This window comes from Prinia subflava, chromosome 5 (genome assembly GCF_021018805.1).
Source record: "Prinia subflava isolate CZ2003 ecotype Zambia chromosome 5, Cam_Psub_1.2, whole genome shotgun sequence".
Lineage (NCBI taxonomy): Eukaryota > Metazoa > Chordata > Aves > Passeriformes > Cisticolidae > Prinia > Prinia subflava.
This window is the reverse complement of record NC_086251.1, coordinates 54,023,382-54,045,345: the sequence shown is the minus strand read 5'-3', so window position 1 is coordinate 54,045,345 and position 21,964 is coordinate 54,023,382. Positions and strand designations below refer to the sequence as shown.

At 40.4% G+C, this 21,964-nt stretch overlaps 1 protein-coding gene and 1 long non-coding RNA gene across 6 annotated transcripts; one reads left to right on the top strand and one right to left on the bottom strand.

The window, feature by feature from the left end:
• The first annotated feature begins 795 nt into the window (after positions 1 to 795).
• Positions 796 to 6,045, top strand: ATP5MJ (ATP synthase membrane subunit j). Of its 2 annotated transcripts, none has more exons than XM_063399461.1 (4): positions 796 to 941; positions 3,265 to 3,388; positions 4,990 to 5,010; positions 5,868 to 6,045. In XM_063399461.1, exons 2-4 carry the CDS (start codon positions 3,265 to 3,267, stop codon positions 5,891 to 5,893), a joined length of 171 nt encoding a protein of 56 aa, XP_063255531.1. In that variant the 5' UTR covers positions 796 to 941; the 3' UTR covers positions 5,894 to 6,045. The 2 variants fall into 2 exon arrangements, with proteins under 2 accessions (XP_063255531.1, XP_063255530.1); XM_063399460.1 differs by lacking the exon at positions 796 to 941 and adding an exon at positions 1,479 to 1,621.
• A 142-nt stretch (positions 6,046 to 6,187) lies between these two features.
• Positions 6,188 to 18,226, bottom strand: LOC134551623 (uncharacterized). Of its 4 annotated transcripts, XR_010080632.1 has the most exons (5): positions 16,798 to 18,226; positions 15,073 to 15,172; positions 14,911 to 14,979; positions 11,970 to 14,490; positions 6,188 to 8,122 (listed from the first exon to the last, which is right to left on the bottom strand). It is a non-coding gene; the product is annotated as an uncharacterized LOC134551623 (long non-coding RNA). The 4 variants fall into 4 exon arrangements; XR_010080634.1 differs by having other exon boundaries at positions 6,188 to 14,490; positions 15,073 to 15,196; XR_010080631.1 differs by having other exon boundaries at positions 6,188 to 14,490.
• Between the last annotated feature and the right edge of the window lie 3,738 nt (positions 18,227 to 21,964).

Here is a 21,964-nt window from a genome sequence, read left to right as displayed (position 1 = left end):
TTGAACTTCCCTTTGGTCCTGTCACCCTCTCTTCTGAAATAACTGCAGACATCTGTGTGTAATTTGTAAAATCAGATAAATACTGAAAACTAATCTGAACAGAGGGTAGACCTTTACTTTTTGTAATAGGATTGATCATCTCCACACTGAGTGCCTGATCCAGAGCAGGCATTTGGCTGCTTTAGAACTGTTACTCTCAGATAGATAAATACAAATCTAGGATATATGTAGAGAGATAAGAATACCACAGCCTCTGGTTACTTAACATAACAGCCTCAAAATCCTAAATTAAAGAAAGAAAAGGATTTTCCTCACTAAAATTTCAGGGGGGTTTTAATGTTTTAAATGAAAGAGGTGACATACATGCAGTATTTCAACATAAGTTATGCTCCTGTATTAAATGCAAAATTGCCCCTGTAGGATCCAAGAAGTCTTGTTTGCCCTGTGTGACAAAGCTTGTATATAGCAAATCTATACACCTGCACATTATGTAAATCCGTCACTGGGAAAGTAAATGCAGTCTGCGATCCCACTACACCATTTTAACACACACAATAAAAGTCCAAGTTCTGCTTTCCTTCCACAGCCGCGGGAGACCCAGACGGTCATTCCCCCCCTCTCCTCACAGAACAATGCCCGAGCACAGCTCTGGAATTCCAGTCACCCTGTCCTTCCCGAACCTGGAGGAAACGGCCTGCAAGGCACGTAGGTGCTTTACACCTCGTAAATAAGGCTCAGTGGGTGGGCAACTCCTCCAGGACAAGTTGTTCCCTAAGGGACACGCTACACAAACTGTGACAGGCCCCTCCCAGCATTGTCCTGGCACGGGTCACCTGCTGCGCTTGTTGTTGGGAGGCAGGACTGAGGTGAAGATCTGCATTAGAAGAGCCTTGCCAGCAGATCGAGGGAGGTGATCCTGCCCCTCTGCTCAGCCTAGGGGGGTGAGTGTGGAGTTGTGTGTCCAGTTCTATGCCCTCAGTACAAGAGAGATGTGGACCTCCTGGAACAGGTCCAGTTGAGGACAGCAGAGAATGATGGGGGGACTGGAGCATCTCTCTAACGAGGAAAGGCTGAGGGAGCAGGTCCTGCTCAGCCTCGAGAAAAGGCAACTGAGAGGGGACCCCGTCAATGTCCACAAGTATCTGAAAGGAGAGTGGCGAGGGGGTGGACCCAGGCTCTCCTCGGTGGTGCCGAGCCATAGAGCAAGAGGCAATGGGCAGAAAGTGATGCACAGCCAAGTTCCACCCGAACATGAGGAAGAGCTTTACTGTGCAGTGACCACGCACTGGAACAGGTCGCTCGGAGAAGGTGTGGAGAGTCTCCCTCACTGGAGATAATAAAGAACTGTCTGGATGCAATCCTGTGCCACGTGCTCTGGGATGACCCTCCTTGAGCAGGGAGGTTGTTCCAGGTGCCTCACTGCGCTCCCTTCCCGCCTGACCCATTCCGTGATCCCGAGCGGAGCGGGGCTGGCACGGCCGCGGTGCGCGGGCTCTCTGGTCCTCCGCGGCCATAGGGGGCGCTGCCGTGCCCGCCCGCCGCGCTCCCTTCCCGGCGCACCCCGCGGCGGCCCCGTTCCCGTCCCCGTTCCGAGTGTGACCTTCGCCGCTCCCCTGGCACGGTGGGTCCGGGCCCGGCGAGCCCCGGCTGGGTCCTGGCGGGCACCGCTCGGGGGTGCCTCGGGTGGGGGCAGCCTTGGTTTAGCCTGGAAAGGGAAGGAGGGAGAAAGGGAGTGCGGCCCGCGGCGCTGGATCTTTGCCGTTACCCGCCCAGCCCCAGCCCGGAGGGTCGGGCCTCGGGTGCCCCGGGCTGCGGCGGGTGGTGGCGGGGAGGTCAAGCAGACAGCAAATACAGCGTCTGGGTAGATTTCAGAAAAACACAGAACGACATCGCGCCCGCGCAGGCCCTGGGGAAAGGTCTCTGCCGGGCTTTAGCACGGTATTGAGTGGAAACAGCACTGCTTATTCCCTGTGTTTTGTAGCGGTGGGAAATCTTTCCTTCCTATTCTGTTCAGTCTCCTTGTTTGTTAGTATGTCTTGATATTCTGCTATAGTAGAGTGACTGTAATCCACTGTTCATGTGAAACTACAAACCTTGGAAATTTCGGTGAGCAGTGTCCTAAGTGCAATGTATCATTCATAGTGTTGGTGAAAGCGCAAAGGTGTTCCAGGGGCTTTTGCCACAATAATAAATGATTGAAATGAATGTCCATAAACAGATGTAAATGTGGCTGTGTCAGCAATTATGTACGAATTGTCTAAAAGTTGTTTTCATTCTTTAAGAAATACCTAAATGTTTCCCATTTTTTTGACACTGGCTACCCTTGCACCCTCTCCTATTAGAGGCTTGTCAAACGATGCTTTAAGTGAGCATTACCTCAGAGAAGATCAACTCTGCTTTTCTTTCCTGGCTCTCTGGTTTACCATATGCTGTCTATATGCGTGTATAGCTGACTTTATTGGGTTGTAATAAACGTGACTATTTGGGTGAACTGCTGTGCATAAGACAGGAGGACATGGGTCATCTCAGTGCAGTGTGGTGCAAATGTGAACTAACATTTATGGGAGTTAGGATAAGCTTTATTTCAAAATCTACAATTTTGTCTTACAAAGCTGCATGGAAAGGAAAAAAACCACCAACACTGACAGGCTTCTTGCTCTTGGGGCATATTTTGAAAGTCAAATACTTATGATAAAGCATGAATTCATTAGCTTAACATCATTTATGTTGCTATTTTGAGTAGAAATTACCATGCTGGAAGAGACAGCTGCGAGGGAGGGAAGCTAAATTGGTAGTGCCAGGAAGGAGCCTCTCTGGCTTGTCTGGAGTGAGACTTCCTCCTGAGGGAATCTGGAAGCATTAGGGAAAAGCTGTCACTGATAGGCAGAGAGAAGTTTAACTATTGCTGCTCTGTAAATGTTCTGTTGACTCATCTTTGAAACCTTTCATCAACTGTAATTTTTTTTTGTTGTTTTTGGTTTTTTGTTTTGTTTTGGGGTTTTTTTTGTGTGTGTGTGTGTGTTAGCCCATAAATTGTAACCTTAACTCTGAATTTTCATTTCTTTGCTTTGGAATAAGTACTTTTGCATGCTTGGGGATATTTTTTTTTAACCTGTAAAGTGCTGCTGATATGCATCAGGAGTGGGTGTGTGTATAGATAAAGATAGATGAACTAATGTGTGTATGTATCTGTATGTATGCTAAAAACCCAGCAGGTAAGAATACAACTGCAAAAGTTAAAATGGCAACACTTATGAATTTCAGATGGTGCAGGGCATGATTCCAAAGGCACTGAGACCCATGCAGTTCTACTTCTCCACTGTCTATCAAGAAATATATGTTGGTTTAGCATTAACAGCTTATACCTACTACAAGATTTCATATGGGGGTAAGTCACACATTATAGTCTTTTTTATAGAAAAGAATACCCACAACAGGAATCAGTCATTGAAGATAGCCAGCAAATAAGAAATTAACATTCTTCCCTAAGGCCAGGTCTTTGCTATAAAAATTTAGATGTTTTAAATGCTGATTGTAGAAGGTTCCACTAAAAAAAGTATTCAAATGTAACTGTGTTTACATTATGAAGATTTAGTAGTATAGGAATTGGGTTTTAAAATTCAGATCTAAATTACTTGCTCAAGATTTTGAAAAGAAATAGCTTTTAAAATGTTTTCACATGTGAACGTGTGAAAATGTGTTTTGGGCTGATGGTACCTCAAAATGAGAGCTGAACATGAGAATGTTACGTGATGACGCTGGATAACTTTCTCAGAGAAAGAAACAGAATATGTAATGTAATAATAAGACATTTGAAAGGGCCAGAAGCAGAAGGGTTTAAAGATATTATGATGTCTTAAAGGTCCTGTTTGTCAATTTAGGCTGTGCTCAATACATCCCAAGTCAAACCCTTTCCTGGCTTTTGTGAACAAAGAAGTGTTGTAAGCTGTGGACAAAGTTCAGAGAGAGAGGAACGCCTTCCTGTGGGAACAGTGGAGAGAGATCACCTCAGGACTTCTCTAGCTTTGTCCAGATGATGTGTAGCATTCCAAAACTGATACACTGCACTTAAAAGTTGAAGTAAATATAAGCAGTTATCTTAATGAGTACTTAATGACTATTTGGTAAATTATGAGTGGTTGAGTTAGACAGGAAGAAAAAAAAAAAGTTTAACTTTTGCTTTAACCTTTTATTTTAAGGAGAGTTCATAATGGACAGACTGTTTGAAACTTGTCTTCATTAATTAATTAATGACTTAGATGACCTGGTGTAAAGTTTTGAGGGCAAAAAAACCTGGATAAATGGCAACTGTATACTAAGCTTTACTTTAAAGGGAAGAAATTTTAATAGCTGTAGCCCTTTCTGCACTTGGGGGAATAGTTTTGCAAATAATACATGGAATTATAGAAGAGTATGTCGTAGGATAAATCAGATTGTGCTCACCTGGTCCAAACCAGTGCTTGAAGCAGTTAGGTCACAGATCAGGTTGCTTATTAACTTATTCATAATTTAAATGACTATTTCCAAGGATGGAGACTGTACAATCTCTTGTCACTGTCTTCCTTACAAAGATTTTTTTTTGATCACTGTGACCCAGTATTTTAGGGGAACAATTACAGTGGGAATGTAAAATACAAAGGAAAATTTTAAAGCAAATGTTTCACTTCAGTTTACATCCATATCTCCTGTGTGTGTATATCCATATATTACATAAAATAGTAACATTCTATAGAGGTTCCTTTTGAATTATAGTGGAAATCTTGATGACTATAAATTTTAAATACATGGAGTCTTGGTTAATTGAAAACAAACAACTTTTAAAAATCAATATAAAGTTTACAGAAATGTACCATGGAAAGTGTATGTTTGACACTTGGAATTTTTGTTTAAGCTAATAATAAGCTAGTTAAAATTTATCTGTAAAAAGTAAATAGAAAATATATTTTTAACTGTCATTGTTCAGCTTACTTTTTTTCTCTTTTTCCCCAGGCAAAAAAACATCAGGAAATAGTAAGTATTAGATATCTAATACCTTGATGTAATTTTAAAATAAGCGCAGTAAAACGTATTTCAGAATATTTTACATTACATAAATTTGGAGCTTAAGTTACAGATTTAGTAAATGTTTAAAGAGTACTTCAAAATAAGTAATTTGGTTGTAGTGATAATTTTATAACCTAGAAACATCTGTGGATCTGCACGTAAATAATCATCTGTGAAGGTTTTAGGAGTAAAACGGAAATTCTATACCTTGACTGTGTGGGCAAGGAATTTTTTTCTAATAATAATAACAACCATTTAATGGAATTATTTCAATCAGCATGATTTCAAGAGTACCTGCTGTTTTGCCTGTCAAGAAACTAGAAAGTTTAAACTTGTGTTTGGAATTCGTATTTTTGTATCTTTATAAAGCAGTGTTTAGATACTTAGGGACAGTTTCTTCTGACATCACACTGAAATTTTTTTTTTATGACCTGCTGTATCTCAGTTCACTTTCTGCACCATGAGAGAGGACCCACTTGCTCCCAGCTGAATTTGTACACGCAAACATTATTTACATTTTGAAATCTGCATTTAGAGAAAATACTGCTTAGTCAACTTAGAATAATGGCATAAATAAACTTCAGTTCTGGAAGAATCATAACAAAACCAAGGAAGAATGGGTGTTTGACTGTAATAGGGCTTTAAAACTTGCAAAAGAGAATTTGCTAAATTTACTTATGTACACATTCTGAGGGTATTGTTTCATTTGAATAGCAATTCTTGTGCCCAGATGTAAGTACAGTTGTCAGTTCTAGGACCTGTACTGTGTTCCTGAATTGATTTGCTTTACTGTTTGAACAGCCTAAATCGTGTCTTTGTTTCAGAGTCCTCTGGTTCTGGCCATCATTAAAGATCTCTGCTCTTCTTGGAATATGAATTTGGCGGTTCATCATCTCTACTGCAAATGAAGCGAGTTACAGCCATAGGGAAATGAATGCTAGAAATGAACCTGATCCATCTGTTGTAATTGGAAAATGAATAAATCCATTGAGCAAAAAGTAATTAATGATGTTGGACAATGTATGCTGTGCTAACCTAATTTTAGAATAAGGTTCTACAGTTCCAAGTACTGTGTTAAACTTTTCCAACAGTACTTTCAAAGGGACCAAATCTTTATAACTAAACTTTTTAATAGAATTAGATTCCTTTTTCCCCTCTAATACAAGCTTTTTTTGCTATTTACTTTAAAAGTGTCATTTAATAGGATGCCAAGTATGAGGACTTGATCCCTTTGTCAAGCTTTTGTTAAAGCTTTTTGTCAGCTTGTGGTGCACTAATCAAGGGTACCCAAAATTATATTTTAAACCTTACATTTTTAAAGAGTTCTTAGTTGTGCAAGGTTTAAAAGCAAAAACTAGACTGTTATGAAAAACACTATGCAAAACGTTTACAGATTTTTTTTAAAGTGCATAATTCACAAGTATATTTTTTTGTCCTTCATATTCAGTAGAGTTAAGGAATTATTCAAAGGCTTTTCCTTTAGTCACAAGTTTTGCCAAGAAATAAGTAATAACATGCCCATATTGTATAAGAAAATCGATATTACTTGGACTTTGATTTGCCATTGGAGCTTATGAAAACCTCAGAATGTAAAGGGAATAATGAAATCACCCACTGGCAGCAGTTGGTATGAGCACAAACATTTAACTGCCTTCAAAGAGTTTTCCTTTTTCCTGAAAGTGTAGAAGTAATACTTGTTTTATTGGATGGGTCATTAGTGGTTTTTGAAGACAGCTGTTAGAACTCCATAGCAAGTGTATTTTGGAGACTGTAGGAACATATGCTATCTTACGAAAATTAGTGTTCAGAACTGTGCATACTGAATTCTAGACCAAGGATAGTGTGTAAAACCAAAACTAGACTTCATGTCATGTTTTGTTTAAATTTAGCCTAATCTGCCTTTGAGAAGATTAAGAGGCTTAAGTCATTTTAATGACTTAATGCTTACGTACATCTTTTTAACTACTTCACGGAAACATCTTAAATCTTCAGCTTGATTAAAGTTTTGCTTTTCAATCTCCTGACTGCAGTATCTGGCCATAGCTTAAATGTTTTGTATTCGAATTCTCAGGAACTTGATAACCTTACCTGCTGATGATAAACATTCCAAACACTATTGCCTTTAATTTCTTCAAAATTTATGCTTAATAGCTGTACCTACTGAGTGGAGTAAAATCACCAGACTTACTTCTCTGAAAGCTTTTTTTAAAGAAGGCAAGTTTAGCATCACTGAATTTGAAGAGTTGACATCTGTCCTTCATGTAATTTTGACATTTATTCCACCTTCCACAGTTTTCTTTGCTTCACCTTTCCTTCATCAGTTTTAGCTGATTTCTTTGATCAGCTAAATTTCTTTAATTTCTGTATGGGTTTTTTCTGTTTCCTCATCACAGAAAAATGAATGAGAAATCGGAAGAACTCACTACTAGATAGCATCCAAAAGAAGGGAGTAGAGAATAAAATCTAGAAGAAAATGGAACTTAAATGAACAGATATTTGGCTAGTGATAATTACAGGATGAATGAGCTGTGGTATACTTAATAAGCAGTTCAGACTGAAAATTCATGCCAAGTAAGGAGCTATAAGAGCATTTGTAATGCAAATTTATGATCACTAAGTTACAGTTCCTGAGATACCACACATACTTCAAATGACCTGCTTTAGTAATTTTCAATTACAGAGCTCAGGCGAACAGACCAGGAAAAAAAAACATTAATCACTGCAGGATTTGCTTCACCTTAGCCAGACCATTGGCACTGAGGTACATGAACATGCTCTTCTGATCTCCTGGGCTGGAAGGCAAGAAGAGCTTCTGCTGACCTGCCCCTGGAGCACATTTAACTGCACTGCTGGGTGAATTTAACCTGCTTCAAGTCTTAACACTTCTTTCTATCTGACTTGCTTGATTTTGTAGTAGGGAAAAAAAGTACATATGGGCAGCAGTGTCTGGATTATAAAAATTATAATTTCTACTGAAACAATGCCATATGCAACTGGTTCTTCCTTTGGTGCTTCTCTGTTAGGAGTTTCTATCAAGGCTACAGAATATTCCATCCTTTGTGATCCTTAACACAAGTATCTGCAAAAGATAGGGGAAGTAAGACTGGTGTTAATGTTTAAATAGATGTTTTGTTTTGGTTTTTTACTTGAGTAGCATACAGAGGAGGAAATTCAGTCAGTGGCTTGACTTGAAAGTCGAAATCAACACACCCATAACATGTAGCACCTGTAGTACTGTCTCTACTTCCTGCTTCTCTGTGCTGAAGTAATGTAAAACACAATAGAGGAAAGCAAACTAAGGCATTGTGAGAGCCATTTCGTATTTACAGTAAGGTGTGGAAAGAGTAATCAATTTTCATTGCAGCACTAGCACCTGGAGCATAGCTCTAGATGGACAAACATTTCAATGAATACTCATCCTTGAAGTGAATAATCTTATTTTAGAATATGTGCCTTTCTTCTTTTGTAGTAATTTAGCTAAGGTGATTTCTAAAGCAAACTTAAAAATATTTTCTTGTTCTAGGTAAGTGTCTAAACAGACAATTCTCAGCTCCTGAACATTTGCTATGCAAATGACTATGTAAGATCAGGACTTTAATCCATGGGTGTAATATTCATCATGATTCACAGCTAAACACTGGTGAGCGTTATGCTTACTGCACATTGATGGATCATGTTGCTTTCCTTTAGCTGCTGCCTCTTTGTATTGCTGACATTTCTAAAGCAGGATTACATTTAAACTTTATGTAGTAAAATAGTTAAGCAACTGCATTCTTAATTTGTTGCCTGTGATGAGGCATCAGCAGTGACAAAACCTGTTTACTCCCTTTACCATGTTAGTGGAACAACAAACATCTTTAGGGGTTGAAGAACTTCATCCCATTATTGCAGCATCCTCTTGACTAAGTTTTGTTGTGGCACTGGTAGCTTTTTTAAATCAATACAGAACATGAAAGCTCAGCAGTAGGAAACTGTATTAATAATGACAGTGCTAATGCAAGATGTCTTTTTACAGTACAATTATTTTGTATTTGCCCCTCCCTGCTGGGTCTTACTTACAATTGGGATTTCTCATTTTGGAGCTTGGGGATTTCTAGAACATTTTGAGTGCTGTCCTACAATTAGGAATCTCAGAGTTTCTCCTGCATGCTAAGAAACTATGATGGAATACTCTAGGGGAGCAGCAAAATACAGTCAGAGCCAAGGAAACATTAGTCACAAGGCCCAACCTACTTACCCTCCTTAATGGCTAACTTGGAAGAAACCCAAATGTGTATTCATGTTAATTGGGAGAGTGAGTAAAGCTGCAGGAAATGGTCCAAAGTAACTAAAACAGCTGAACAAGTCTCCTGTTTATCTGAATCATGATAGCAATCCAGTGTTTGTAGTACAAATGCCAATACAGAGCTGGTGTGTACATAATGTCTTGTACTTCCAGTCCCTGAGGAATAGTATCAGGTGCATGTTAGACACAGGTGGTTTTGTGTGACATCACCACCAGCTGGCTAAACTGAAACGGAGGAAATCAATGTGTGAAACATCCATTGTTTCATTCATAGAAATCTGGGACGTTACTGGGAAGGAAAGAATAGTAAGATGGAGATTCCCTGAGGCATTGAAGATGTTAGTTAACAATTCATTAAATGGAGGAACAAGAAGTGACAAGATAGTGCTTGAACAGCAAACTCTTCAAACTATAATTTCATGACCTTTAGCAACTAACATTTAGCAGCCAATATTTTTAAGAACATAAAGCCACATGGCTGAATAGGTAATTTATTAAAAACTCATAAATAAGACAGTCTTGTGTCATCTACTCCACTGCTGCAGGCAAAGTACTTGGAAACAATTACTCTCTCTTAACTCAAAATGAAGTGACCACCACAAGAATGGATGATTTAGACGTTTTAATTCTGTCTTTGGTTGTGGTTTAACAGTACGAACACTCTGGCAGCTATGCCAGCTTGTGGAGTTTGCACCCCTACACCGCAGTGCCTTGCTCCTCGTAGTTGTGCTGATACAGCTATTTGTGAATCAGATCAGGTCATTTTGCATAATTTTAGGTGGTTTTCCTCTAAAATAACAAAAGAAGCACTTGGATTTTTTTTCATTTTAACTTGCACCCATCAGATTCAGTTTACAGCAAAGCCGCTTTCTAACTAGATTATAGCACAGCAGCTGGGAGTGATGCAGGAAAAGGGCAGAAGAATCAGAATTTCAATCCTCCCATTTACTCAGCCAAGTTCCTTAAGTCACTGTGTCCCTCCTAACGAGGCAATGCAAGTCTCCTCCTCATCCACAGCTACGCACACGATCAAAGCAGTGTCTCTCCTGGAAGAGCTGTCATCAGCATCAACAGTCAGGGCAATAAAAAGAATGCACAACTCCACCCTGTATAGAAATCAGGAATGACAGCTTGTGCTTCAGCAAAGGCAGAGCCCTGCTTCCTTCCTCTGGGACTGCACATCGCTTTCTTGAGGTTATCCTATCACTTAATTAATTGGGACAAATGAACAAACAAACAAAGGGAACAGGGAGAACCACTGGATGATGATATCCTAATGCTCAGTACTAGCAGGAAGAATACTTTTACTTATAAAGGATAAAATTGGTATTGGTTCATCAAATTATATTATTGGTTGTCATCAAATGAAAATATGCTTAATTATTATGACCTTCTAAAGAATCATAAAGGAATGGTTTTTAATTGATATGACCTTAACTTTTATATCCATATCATGACGGTGCCTTCAGTGATCTGCTGGGAAAGACAATAGAGATTTCTTCAGAGCTAATGAAGTGTATTTGGTAGAAAATGATAATGGGGATTGTGTGGGTGGTAGAACTAAGAGCTGTATACTGAATGAATCCCATCTGTGGTGACTGCTGCCTACACAGATTTTTTTCTGCAGTATTAGTTGTAGTCTTCATTTCTTGTTTTAACCTGTTGTGTTTAGCATGCTTTTGATAATATTAAGAATTGCTGCAATTAAGGGGGAATTCTTTCGGTATGAAGCAGAAATTGTTGTGAGGTATTTCATAGGAATGCTATGTAAACAAGCAAAATTGCAACAACTGAACTGAAAAGAAGCAGAGTATTATGGGAGGAAAAAGGAGGGATGAATAAAGTGGACTAGAATATGAACAGGCATTTGATAAAGGACTGAGAATACAGGGAGGGATACCGTTTTGGGGAGGTCTAACTGAAAGCATTTCCACTTCTAGAATTAACTCTGTGGTTTATTTTGTACATATATATATGTCTCAAGCTATGCTTTTATCAGCACTGTTGTTGACTCCTTACTCATGATGCTTCAGGTCTACCTCTTAATTTAGTGCAGTTGTACAGAGAAATAGCCTTGTTTAAATTCTCTTAAACCTGACATTACAATTCTCTCCTTATACTCCTGATGTTGTATTCCACATATCACATACAGCTTGAAAAGAAAATTCTTCTGGTCTCAGTTAGGATCTCCAGACACTTCTTTAAAATAATTAGCTAAAATTTGAATTCTGCATTTCTTTCAGTAAGCTAAGAATTTCAGTCATACCAATTTTAACAAAGGAGAAGACTCTTGGTTTAAATAAACACCAAAACATAATACTGTTCAGCATACTTTGATTTAAGCAATTCTTTTGGAGTAATGCAACTAGAAAGGGAGGATTGCAAAAATACTTTTACTTTGCTTTCAAATTATGTATTCTCATTAATGCTAACTATCCCACCTCTTTTTAAATTAAGGCTAGTACATTAAATATGTACTCAGACCTTTCTAGGAGGAAGAAAGGCAGAAGGCAAGAAAAAAAATGTTTCCCATAGGAAATGGAAGAAATAGAAAAAAGATTCCAGTACCTTGTGCTGTCGCTTGTCCATTTACAGAATAGAAATACTGGTTTTGAATTTGAGACATAAGCCGTAGACAAACCTTTAAAGTAGCATCTAATCATCCCCCAGCAAGTAGGTTATTATTGGGTGTACTCCTCCATGATCAACACGCTCCTTTCCAGCCTTCTAAATATTCCCAGGTTCAGCTGCATATTATGGTATCTTTGAATAAGTCAACCTAAAATAGATTCTAAACACATACCAGTGATACATTTTCTGCTGTCACTATTTCTAGAGCTTTTCACTGAATCATTTTCAATAAGGTTCCATCAATGCCCTACACAATTCATCTGCTTCTGCTGTTGACATTCTTCTGTTTATGCAGCTAAGAATTGTAGTAAACTTTGTTGTAGGATCACAGTAGTAAAAAAAAAATAAAAAATCAGAAATGTATTTCTGGAAGATTACAAAACAGGACACTTGGAGACAGAATCAACTTGTCTCATTCATGTTCCCTGGACTAGAACATTGTTGCTATACATGGAAAAGGAATATTTACAGGAACAGAAGGGATGAACCTTAAGCATCAATAAGGCACAAATCCATATTCTCATAACATGCCAAAATAATCTTTGCAAATGTTAGATTACATCTGCTGGTCAGATTACCTGAGTGCAGATGCTCTTCTATTAAAATGCACTCCTAAAATAATGTTTGTGACTGAAAAACTCGGATTCACAATAAATTGTGTATACCTGTATAGAAGACAGCCATGCTCTGACAAGTTTTGGTAATCAAGAAGTGTAATTTAAGGTGGTGTTTATATATATACACATATCTATATATGTATCTCTATCTATATAGATATATATGTGAGAGAGTGCAGGGATGTTTTCCATAGAGATGCATGTTAAATTGGAACCTGTTTCATATCTGCAATGGTGTTTTATTTAACAAATTTAATACTCTGTACTGTATTTTCAGAGTTGCGTAGTCTAATCTGTAAAATCTGTGATAAGTACATACACAGAAAAAAGGTAAAGAATGTTATTTCCAGTAGTGTAGTCTAAATAATGTAGTTGCTTAAATACTAGGTATAAACTGATAAGTTTTTTTTTAATACACATTTGATTTGGTTTATAATTTTTTTCTCCTACTCTACATGAGCATTCTTCTGCTCAGAGGCATATTTTCCTCTCTTTTAGCCTCCTTTGAACATCACTCTGTCAGTAATTGCTAGAAAATACCTTTCAGTATATCCCAGAGTTCAGAATTGAGCAGAGGACTTCCCCAATCCCCTTTCCAAGCTGCAATCCTTCAAGTTCACCCATTACCACATTCAACAGCAGGAAGCAGGAGCTTCATTACATTATATGATACCTCCTTCATGTTTGTTCTTACTAGATCTATTTACTTCAAGAAAGGTAACTAAGAAAAGGACAAATTCTTGTAGGAGATGCACATTTCTATTTAGGAATTACTGGGTTTGTATATTGCAGTAATACAAATCCAGTATGAAAACAAACCTGAATCTGATACGGCAGGAAGAAAGGAGAAAAGAAAGGAGATTGGTTTCAATTATATTAAATAAATAGTTGGCCATCTACAACAAAGGAATGATGTGGTAAATAGAAAAGTTGAAGACTAACAGTCCCAAATTTTTGCAGCATGAGGGAAAAACCACGTATCACAGAATTCTGCATTAGCCTTTTAGCTGAAAGTATTTGAAATCCCTTCATACAGGAACTGTAACAAACACTTAAATACTTAACTAAGTCATGGAAGAGATATGTGAGAACAATTTTAGTCTTATAGTAACAAGAAGCTGGACTCAATCTTAAAACATGGCCCATCATTTTCCCCTGACATTAACCAAGTGGTACACCCAAAAAACAGTAGCACATAAATAAAGGAGGAGTAAAGTGTGAAGGACTGATTATCCCTAATTAATGTTTCAACTAATAACCCATCATTTGGCTCATCTCAGATACTTGCACTCATCATGGGCATACTGAAAATTTCAAGAAAAAGGATTTTTGTACAGAAATGTCCTGCGAGCCCAAATGGCTATAAAGCCTAAAAGCACAAGCAGAGAGAATATATCCCAGGACATTAAAGTTTTTATTTTCTCCAGCTCTTTGTGTATGGTTAATGGTTTCATTGTTATAAATTATCGGGGAGGAGATCATCTTACAGGACTGTATCTTCTGAAGCTACAATATAAACCAATACCTTTTAGTGCAGTAATTTTATGAGTGGATAGCAACACAGTCCCAATGAGACCACAGCATTTTCGACTAAGTACATGCTTTTGTGTCATATGTATTGGATTAAGTATACAATTTCTGTTATTGTTTAAAGAAATTACCTCTAATCCACCAAACACAGGGCTGGAACACATGACATACCAGAAACACAAATCCCAGGAAGTGCACACAGCTGGGCTACACACACATAATGCTTCACTCCTGCTTTAATTGTTGCACTTCTCAGAGTGATGCACCAAGTGCTGGGCTATGGAGACTTCAGCTCATGAGTCACCTAGTCCAGCATACATTACTTGAGAATATTACAAGGCAGTGATGAAGAAGTATCTTTCTGCTGTTCACGTGTCTTAAATCCTGTATACCAAACAGACATCAAAGTGCTTCCTTTAGGTTATTATTTGTAGTTTATTTATCTCTGAACAGGTTTGGTGGGGTTTGAAATGCCTTGGCTGTATGTGAGTTCAAGCATGGCAGCGTATGACTATTGTTCAGTACAAACACTTCATTGCTGCAGCCTTAGGAAGTCAGCGTGATTCTGGAATGAAAGGCTACTTAAGGCCACAGTAACAAATTAATATATCTTTCCTTTACATATACACTCTTACTTTACACTGCATTTCACTAAAGATTTTAGGCTCCTGCTGTGAAACTCCCCATGAAACATTCAGTCTTTTGGTTTGTATCATCTTTTACAAAGCACTGTACTGTAGCCACCCCATGAACTGCCTGGCAAGTTAAAAGTACTTCTGTTACTCAGCTTCTTAAATTGCTTACCTGCTCAGAGCCAGTTCCTCCAGCATTACAGCAAATGCAAAATACAGTTTTTGAAAGGAGAGTTGTATTCTGTAATAAAGTAATCCACTTATTCATTTAGCAAAGGGATGTCATTTTATTTAAATACATGCAAAAAACTTCAGCACTCCTACCCATACTCACTTTTAGAGATTTTATTCTGCCAGTTGTGAGGGAACCCATCTGAACTGTAGCCATCCAAAAGTCTGCTCCCCAATCAGAGCTAGTCATCCAGGCTCCTGTCCTAAATCAATACAGAGATAGGCACCTTCAAAGACCAAGAGATTTAGATAGCGGGATGAGTATCTGGACATGAATGAATTACCTGCAGAACTGCCTCTCTCCCCTCCCTGTCCTGATTTATCTCCAGAAGCAGCCTCAATGACTGATTGAAATGACACACCTAACTCCTACATTAGTAAAGTTGGATAAGATGGATCCCACCCTAAATGTTTGACCTCTGACACTGCTGCTGGCTATAAATAGCAGTGTCTATTATTTACAATAATGCCACATGAAAAGAAAAAAGTGTTACATTAATTCAAAATTATTTTCCTGTGACACCTCCAAAGTGTGAAAACATTCACACTTATGCTCTGGAAAAGCATCTTAACAAGTGAATGCAAAACTGGAGAACACTTGGATCTCAGAAGGTAGGAAAGCTCATTTTCCTCCTTTTGTCTATGCATAGAAAAGTAGGAGAGATTCAGATGTATTAGTTTTTAAAGTTTTAAAAACATCTACATTTGAAAATCTCACTAGATACTTAGAAAATACAAGTAGGATTCAGAATTTCAGCACGACTGCTCCTGAAAATTTCATTAGTTTGCCACCTGTATCTGTCTCTGCATGTCCTAAGAAGAATAATGATAAAATAAGAGGCCTGGCAATTTATTAACAGCAGTTAAAACCCCTTTTTCCAATAAACCTAGGTTAAATACACACCATGTTTTGGTCATTTTTCTCTGTGTACCCATAAATTCCAAGTGTTTTAACAAAACACTAAATGACAGTTTATGCATTTCAATCAAATTTTAGTTTCTAGGTAAATAGGACTTCTACACATCTCAAAAACTCACCACACCGTAACCAATAAGCACTAGTTCTTTTTTTTAATGTAAGTTGAATAAATGCATATTAAGCTACAGTGGTTTCAATTTGTAAAGTTAAATAGAGTTGCTGAGGTTTTTTAAGAATGAAAAGGGAAGTAAAAGTTATCTGTATAACATTGTTTAAATACTTACACCAACAAATAAGCACAAACCCTTTAGAAAGAGGTCAACAAAATTAGAACACCTTTCACAAAGGAAGCAGATTTGGAATCAAATAATTTGGGTTTAGCACCTCTGGCTTTACCTGCTTCCATAACCAAATTCATTTCCCTTATCTTCTTAGGCATCCCCCAAATCCTGACTGCTTTCATGAAACCTCAGTTATCCAAGAAAGGCAATTGAGTTGTAGGTATCACAACCCTTGGGCCAGGCACCATAATTTCTACAAAACTGGACCAATCATTTGGTATGGAAAGGCATGGGCAATGGGGAAAAAATCTACATTATTATAAGTGACCATTATTCTGTTCACTGTAAACAGACTTCTGATTTTAAGTTGGAATCAGAAAATTTTATAAAGGCTTCTTTGTCTCTTGACTGCTAAGAGAGTGGTTCCCAAAAAGATTTTTCAGTGGAAGAAGTGTTAAATAACTTCCCATGCTGCAGGTAGAATTTTAATAACTTGGTAAATATTGGTTAATATTTTTTCCACATTTCTAAAGAAAAATGGAGATGGGAAGAATTGAGACAAGTGATGTTTTCAAAGGAATCAGAAATAGGAGTAGGAGCAGACTTGCATATAAAGTACATACTCTACCTTTTGAAGACATTTCCTCCTAGCCCTCAGTATCCAGTCTGTCTGGTTGCTGAACCTTCATCTGCCAAAAGCAACACAATGACAAACTTTTATACTACAGGCCACTGTTGCTGCAGAGGAGTTGCATGGAGGAGTGTCTGCATCCCCAGCAATTGTCTACATCACATTCTCCCATTTTTCATTTTGTAGGCATTCCTGCTGTCGCAGTGAAAAAGTAATGGAAGGGTAATATTTACAGTATTTTGAGTTTTGTATTATTCACTGGATGCAGGGAAATGTCAGCTACCAAATATACCTGAAAAAAAAATTATAGACCGTTGTTTAAGAATTGTGGGCAATGAAAATTAACCTGGTTAATGAGAAAGACTAATTTTTATAGAACAAGCGAGACAAAAGCTGCACAAATCTCTCAGTGTTAGAATTTTAGAATTTCTAGTTTGTTTAAATAAATAAAGAATTACTGTAAGTAGTAAGAGGACAAGTAAATTTCTATTCACTCCTATTATTTTGTTGGTTAAAGTCCAATATGAATTTGATGAAGATAAATCACCTTTTTTTAAGATAGATGACTATGAGCATTTGAGAGCCTGTTTTATTCAAGTCAGCCTAGTTGCAGGGTGAATGGACAGAGAAGGATACACAGTGAAATCTTAAGCATGTGTGTATTAAGAACATTTACACAATTATCTGTTACAGAATCTTACGTGAATAGGATATGCTTACCATACAGGCTCGTACATTGAGATTATTATGCCATTACCACTTACCCTCAACGATTTACACAAACATTATCTAAGCTCCTCAAAAACTTGCCAAGTTAACATTTTTTCCACTCCTAGCTGAGATCTGTCACGGTGTTCTGCAAATAAAGTAACAAAGACTGGAAACCAGCCATTTTCACAAACAGTTGGAGCACTGGGTAGGTCCATGTATGCTGTAGATTAGGATTTAAGACTCACAGCAATATGAGATTTGTCTACATTGCATGTGTTGCAGTACTAACATATGGTGATGTTTTGACTTCTAGATGAGCTTGGCTTCTTCCAAGCTGTTAACTTTCATTTTGCAGTTGTAACTCTACAGGATGAGAGACTAGAAAATGAAGGAAACCGAACCTTACTTTCAAACACGAGACCAGATCTCATGAGTCTGACATCAGGACAAAAATACCTTCCCTTCCTGCTGCTAAGCGGAGTTTTGTACATCAGAGATTCCCCAAGGAAGGGACGGTGGAAGGAAGGTGACGCCAGACATGACGCTATCCAAGGTGTGTTTCGTTAGACCAGGACAAGCTGTGGTGAAGCGACCTCAGCTCACAGGAGACCCCACCGAGCCCGTGTTACCGCCCAGCTCCCCCCGCACACCCCGCGGGTCGCGGCAGCTACAGCGGTGAGGCCGGGCCGGGCGGGGCCGCCCCGCATTCCCCGCATTCCGGGGGCAGAGAGCGCCCGCGGCCGCTGCCCCTTCCTCCACCGCCCGGGCCCGGGGGCAATCGGCCGCGGGCAGCCCGCCCAGAGGAGGCGGCGCCCGCCGGGGCCCGGCCCGGGGGCAGGGCGGCGGAGCGCCGGGAGGAGGAGGAGGCCGGGCGGGGGAGAAGCGGCGCGGCGAGCCTCACGCTCAGCACGGCGCTGCGGGAGCGAGGGGTCCCGGCGGGGACGAGCGGCGGGAGCGAGCCCCGGTCCCGCAGTCCCGGCCCGGCCCCGCGATCACGTGCGGCCCGAGCGCCGCCCCGCGCGGCCCCGCCCCAGCAGGGAGGCGGCGGCGGGGTTAACCCGTGGCGGGGCGGCGCGGGCGGAGCGGAGCAGAGCAGGAAGCGCCCGGGGAGGGAGGCGGGAGAGGCGGTCGCGCTCCGGAGGAGGAGGAAGGGGGTTGGGAGCCCGGCCGCCGTCGCCGCCTTCGCCTCTTCCTTCCGCCCGCTGCGCGGAGCGAGGCGCGCGGGAGGCACCTGTCACAGCCGCCAGGGCGAGCGCGGCGTCCTCCGCGGTGAGAGGCGGCGGCGGCAGGAGAGGCCCGGCACAGCTCAGCGGGCCCGGCGCGGAAAAGGCTGCGGAGATGATGCCGGTGAGTGAGAACGGGGAGAGTTCGCGTCGTCGCTTCCCCGGCCTGGCGCCGCGCTGCCGGGCGCTGGGACGCCTCGCCTTTTCCTGCGGGGCTGCCGGCGGCGGATGGAGTGCGCGGCGCCGCCGGCAGCCCCGGGCCAGCCGGGACAGAGGGCTGCGGGGCTGCGGAGACGCTGGCGGGCTCCGCGCCGGGGGTGGAGCCGCCGGTCACCGCTGTCCCTGGCTGTGGGGGGCCACGACCTGCCCCCGCCCCTCCACCCGCGGGGGCTGCACCGGCCGTGACAGGTCGGGAGCGCGTCCCCCGGGCTGTGGCGGAGCGGCGCCTCACGCAGCCCGGCGGGGAGGCGGGGGTCGCCCCCGGGTTGCCGGCGGCCGCCGAGGCCCGCCGTGAGGCGGAGGGGGTGCGCTGTGTTTGGGTGAGTGGGTGTGCGGGGGGTGTGTCTGTTTGTTTCGGGGTTTTACACCCAAATCCCGCGCCCTCGCCGCCCCGGTGCGGGGAAGGGCTGAACCGTCCCGGGGCAGGCGGCTCCGGCCCTCCTGCCGGGGTCAAGCGAGCGCAGGCGGCAGCGCCGTGTCAGCCTGGCTCCCTCCTCGGTTCCTGTCACCGCTTTTGTGAAACCGTCGCTTATTTATCGAAGACAAACCCTTTCATTTCCCCGCAAACACCCTTGATTGTCTTCTGTGCCAGAATCCCTGTCCGTTTCCTGCCCCTCGCTTCCCTCCCTGTCGCTGTGGGCTGGTGCAGTGGTCAGAAGAGAGTTGTTCCTGATGACTGTTCGTTTTCTGACAAGATCCTCTGGGACGGAGTAATAAACAGTCACATTCCTTTTGTTGATTTCTTTCAAACTCTATTTGATCTCAAATGTGGCTTTATGAGGTACTCCAGTGTAAGGGACTATCTCCCATGTTTTCACTATTTCCAGTAGAAATTCGCTTTTTATTTACAGTTCCTCTGCAGTGTTTGCAGCTGAAGCACTGCAGCAGAATGTTTCTCTGTGAGAACATTAAAGACATCTTTTACAAGATTTTATTGCTCCAAATTTGTTTCATGACTGAGAGGAGGAAATAAATAGCTCAAACTTGGTGTAAAATATCAGATTGAAGAGTACAGGTAGTGTTTAAAAGCCATTATGACATAGCTTTTTAACATCATGTGCACTTTAATTTCCAGCTGCTGGGTGCCAAAATACTGTATTGATACTGATGAGAATTGCAGTGCACTGGGCATGTTAGAAACCAGCAACAAAGTTCATGGAGTTACAGGCTTGTGCCATCAACATATGGATGTTAGCTTGTAGAAACAAAAACAAGGTGACAGCTTCATCTTCCATCTCAGCCTGGATTATGCTTTACATTCATAAAATTCCTGTTGAAAACCCAGCATGCCAATGACATGCGAAGTCAGAACAAATGCATTTGCTTCCCATTACTAACCCATGTGTGGGTTTCAGGTTAACGTCATAACTTGGGTGGTACAGTGATTGACTTCTTAGAAAGTTTCTTTTCACCTATTTAAGTGTTTCTGCCAGTGTCTTGTGTTACCTTCTTGCTTGTTCAAATGTGGTAGTTGTTTGTATTTATTGGAAGGTGGTTGAAGGTTCAGACTTTTTACTATGTTTTTGAAACACACTTCAAAGCATTTTTAAATGACAGATGAATTTTAATAAAATAAATTACCTTGCTACAGGGGTAGTAATGTTGCAGATGAGAGCTTACTGAGTCCAAGTCCTAAAATAATAAATATTTTACTTTTCTAAAGACATTTTAGATGCTGTTATGGACAGTCTATCAGTCAGGAATATGTATATTTAAATAAATATGTATATTTAAATAGACTCATGACAGTGCCTTCAGTCGTTCAGTTTTTCATCCAGCTAGACCACAAAGATGAAAAAACTCAACTCCATTTACTGGACTCATCAACTTAAAATATCCAAATAATGTGAACATATGGCTGTAGAACCAGACCAAGTGTTTTAGGGTTTTTTTTTACTCAATTTTTTGTATTCTGAGAATGGAAAAGTTTTTGATCTGACTTTTTACCTTAGAGAATTCCTTGACTTCATATTCATGAAAGCTTTTTTTTCCCCCCTAAACCAGTTCGGTTTTTCATTGTGGGTATTTTGGGCTTTGGTTCTTTTTATATAATTAGCAAAAGCATAACATAGCAAGAGGAGAGATTTTAATACTGCTAGACTTACCTACTTGTTACAACAGTTCTTCAGCACAGTTTTGTGTCGACACATTAAAAGTAAATGTTAACAAACTTTTGTAGTTTCTTGAGATTACTGTTTATTACACTTGAAGTAATTGATTGGGGTCACTTCTGCATTGGTACATTTGTACAACTATCTTTAAGAGTGAAGTAGTATCTGAAGTCCCTGTCTTTCTCCTTTGGTGTCTGTTGTGATTTTTTTTTCTCCCTTCACATGGGGAACAGTGTTACTTCTCAGTGGTTTTTATCAATTACAATTTCTTTGGTGAGTGGGATACTTCCCACTCTGTTCTTCAGGATCCTTTCCTTACAAGGATTTTATTCATTATCCTTTTTCATGTTGCTTACTCTGGTTCTGAAAAATACAGAATAACTATTCTTGGTCCTGAACACAGTTGAGCGTGAAGAAGAGTTAATGATTTAGACTACAGTCTTCTCACCTGGATTTTTTTCCTTTACTGACAAGACATATCAATCATAAACCCTTCCATGGCCTTCAAGAGATAAGGGCTGTGTGTATGATGAGTTTATGATGCTACACTGAATATCTCCTCTGCTAAGTGTTCCTGTGAGCATGCCTTTAATAGAGGGATATTTTTGCACTGAAAAGGTTAGTGTTTCTTGCATTCTTGGAATAAAGTGTGCAAACCTTGAACTATATGGTATCCTTTCAAAGAGGAAATCGTTTGGGTTAAAACAACAGTTATATTTATTTGCAGAATTATTGTGGATATAGTTCCTTTTTCAGCCACATTATCTATAACCTGATTGGAGGAAGAGTTATGTATCTTTTCTGTCTATTTGCCCCAATAGAAAGGCGCTTTTTTTTTTTACTTCAGAGTTTGTGTTTGAAAGAGTGTTAGAAACTTTTCCTTAAATAACGCAATGATTT

Bases quoted from the DNA above. Each gene is read 5' to 3' on its own strand.
- ATP5MJ (XM_063399461.1), top strand. From the start codon at position 3,265: ATGGTGCAGGGCATGATTCCAAAGGCACTGAGACCCATGCAGTTCTAC. The intron at 3,389-4,989 runs GTAAGTCACACA...CTTTTTCCCCAG, and splicing joins CTACAAGATTTCATATGGGG to GCAAAAAAACATCAGGAAAT. The intron at 5,011-5,867 runs GTAAGTATTAGA...TCTTTGTTTCAG, and splicing joins CAAAAAAACATCAGGAAATA to AGTCCTCTGGTTCTGGCCAT.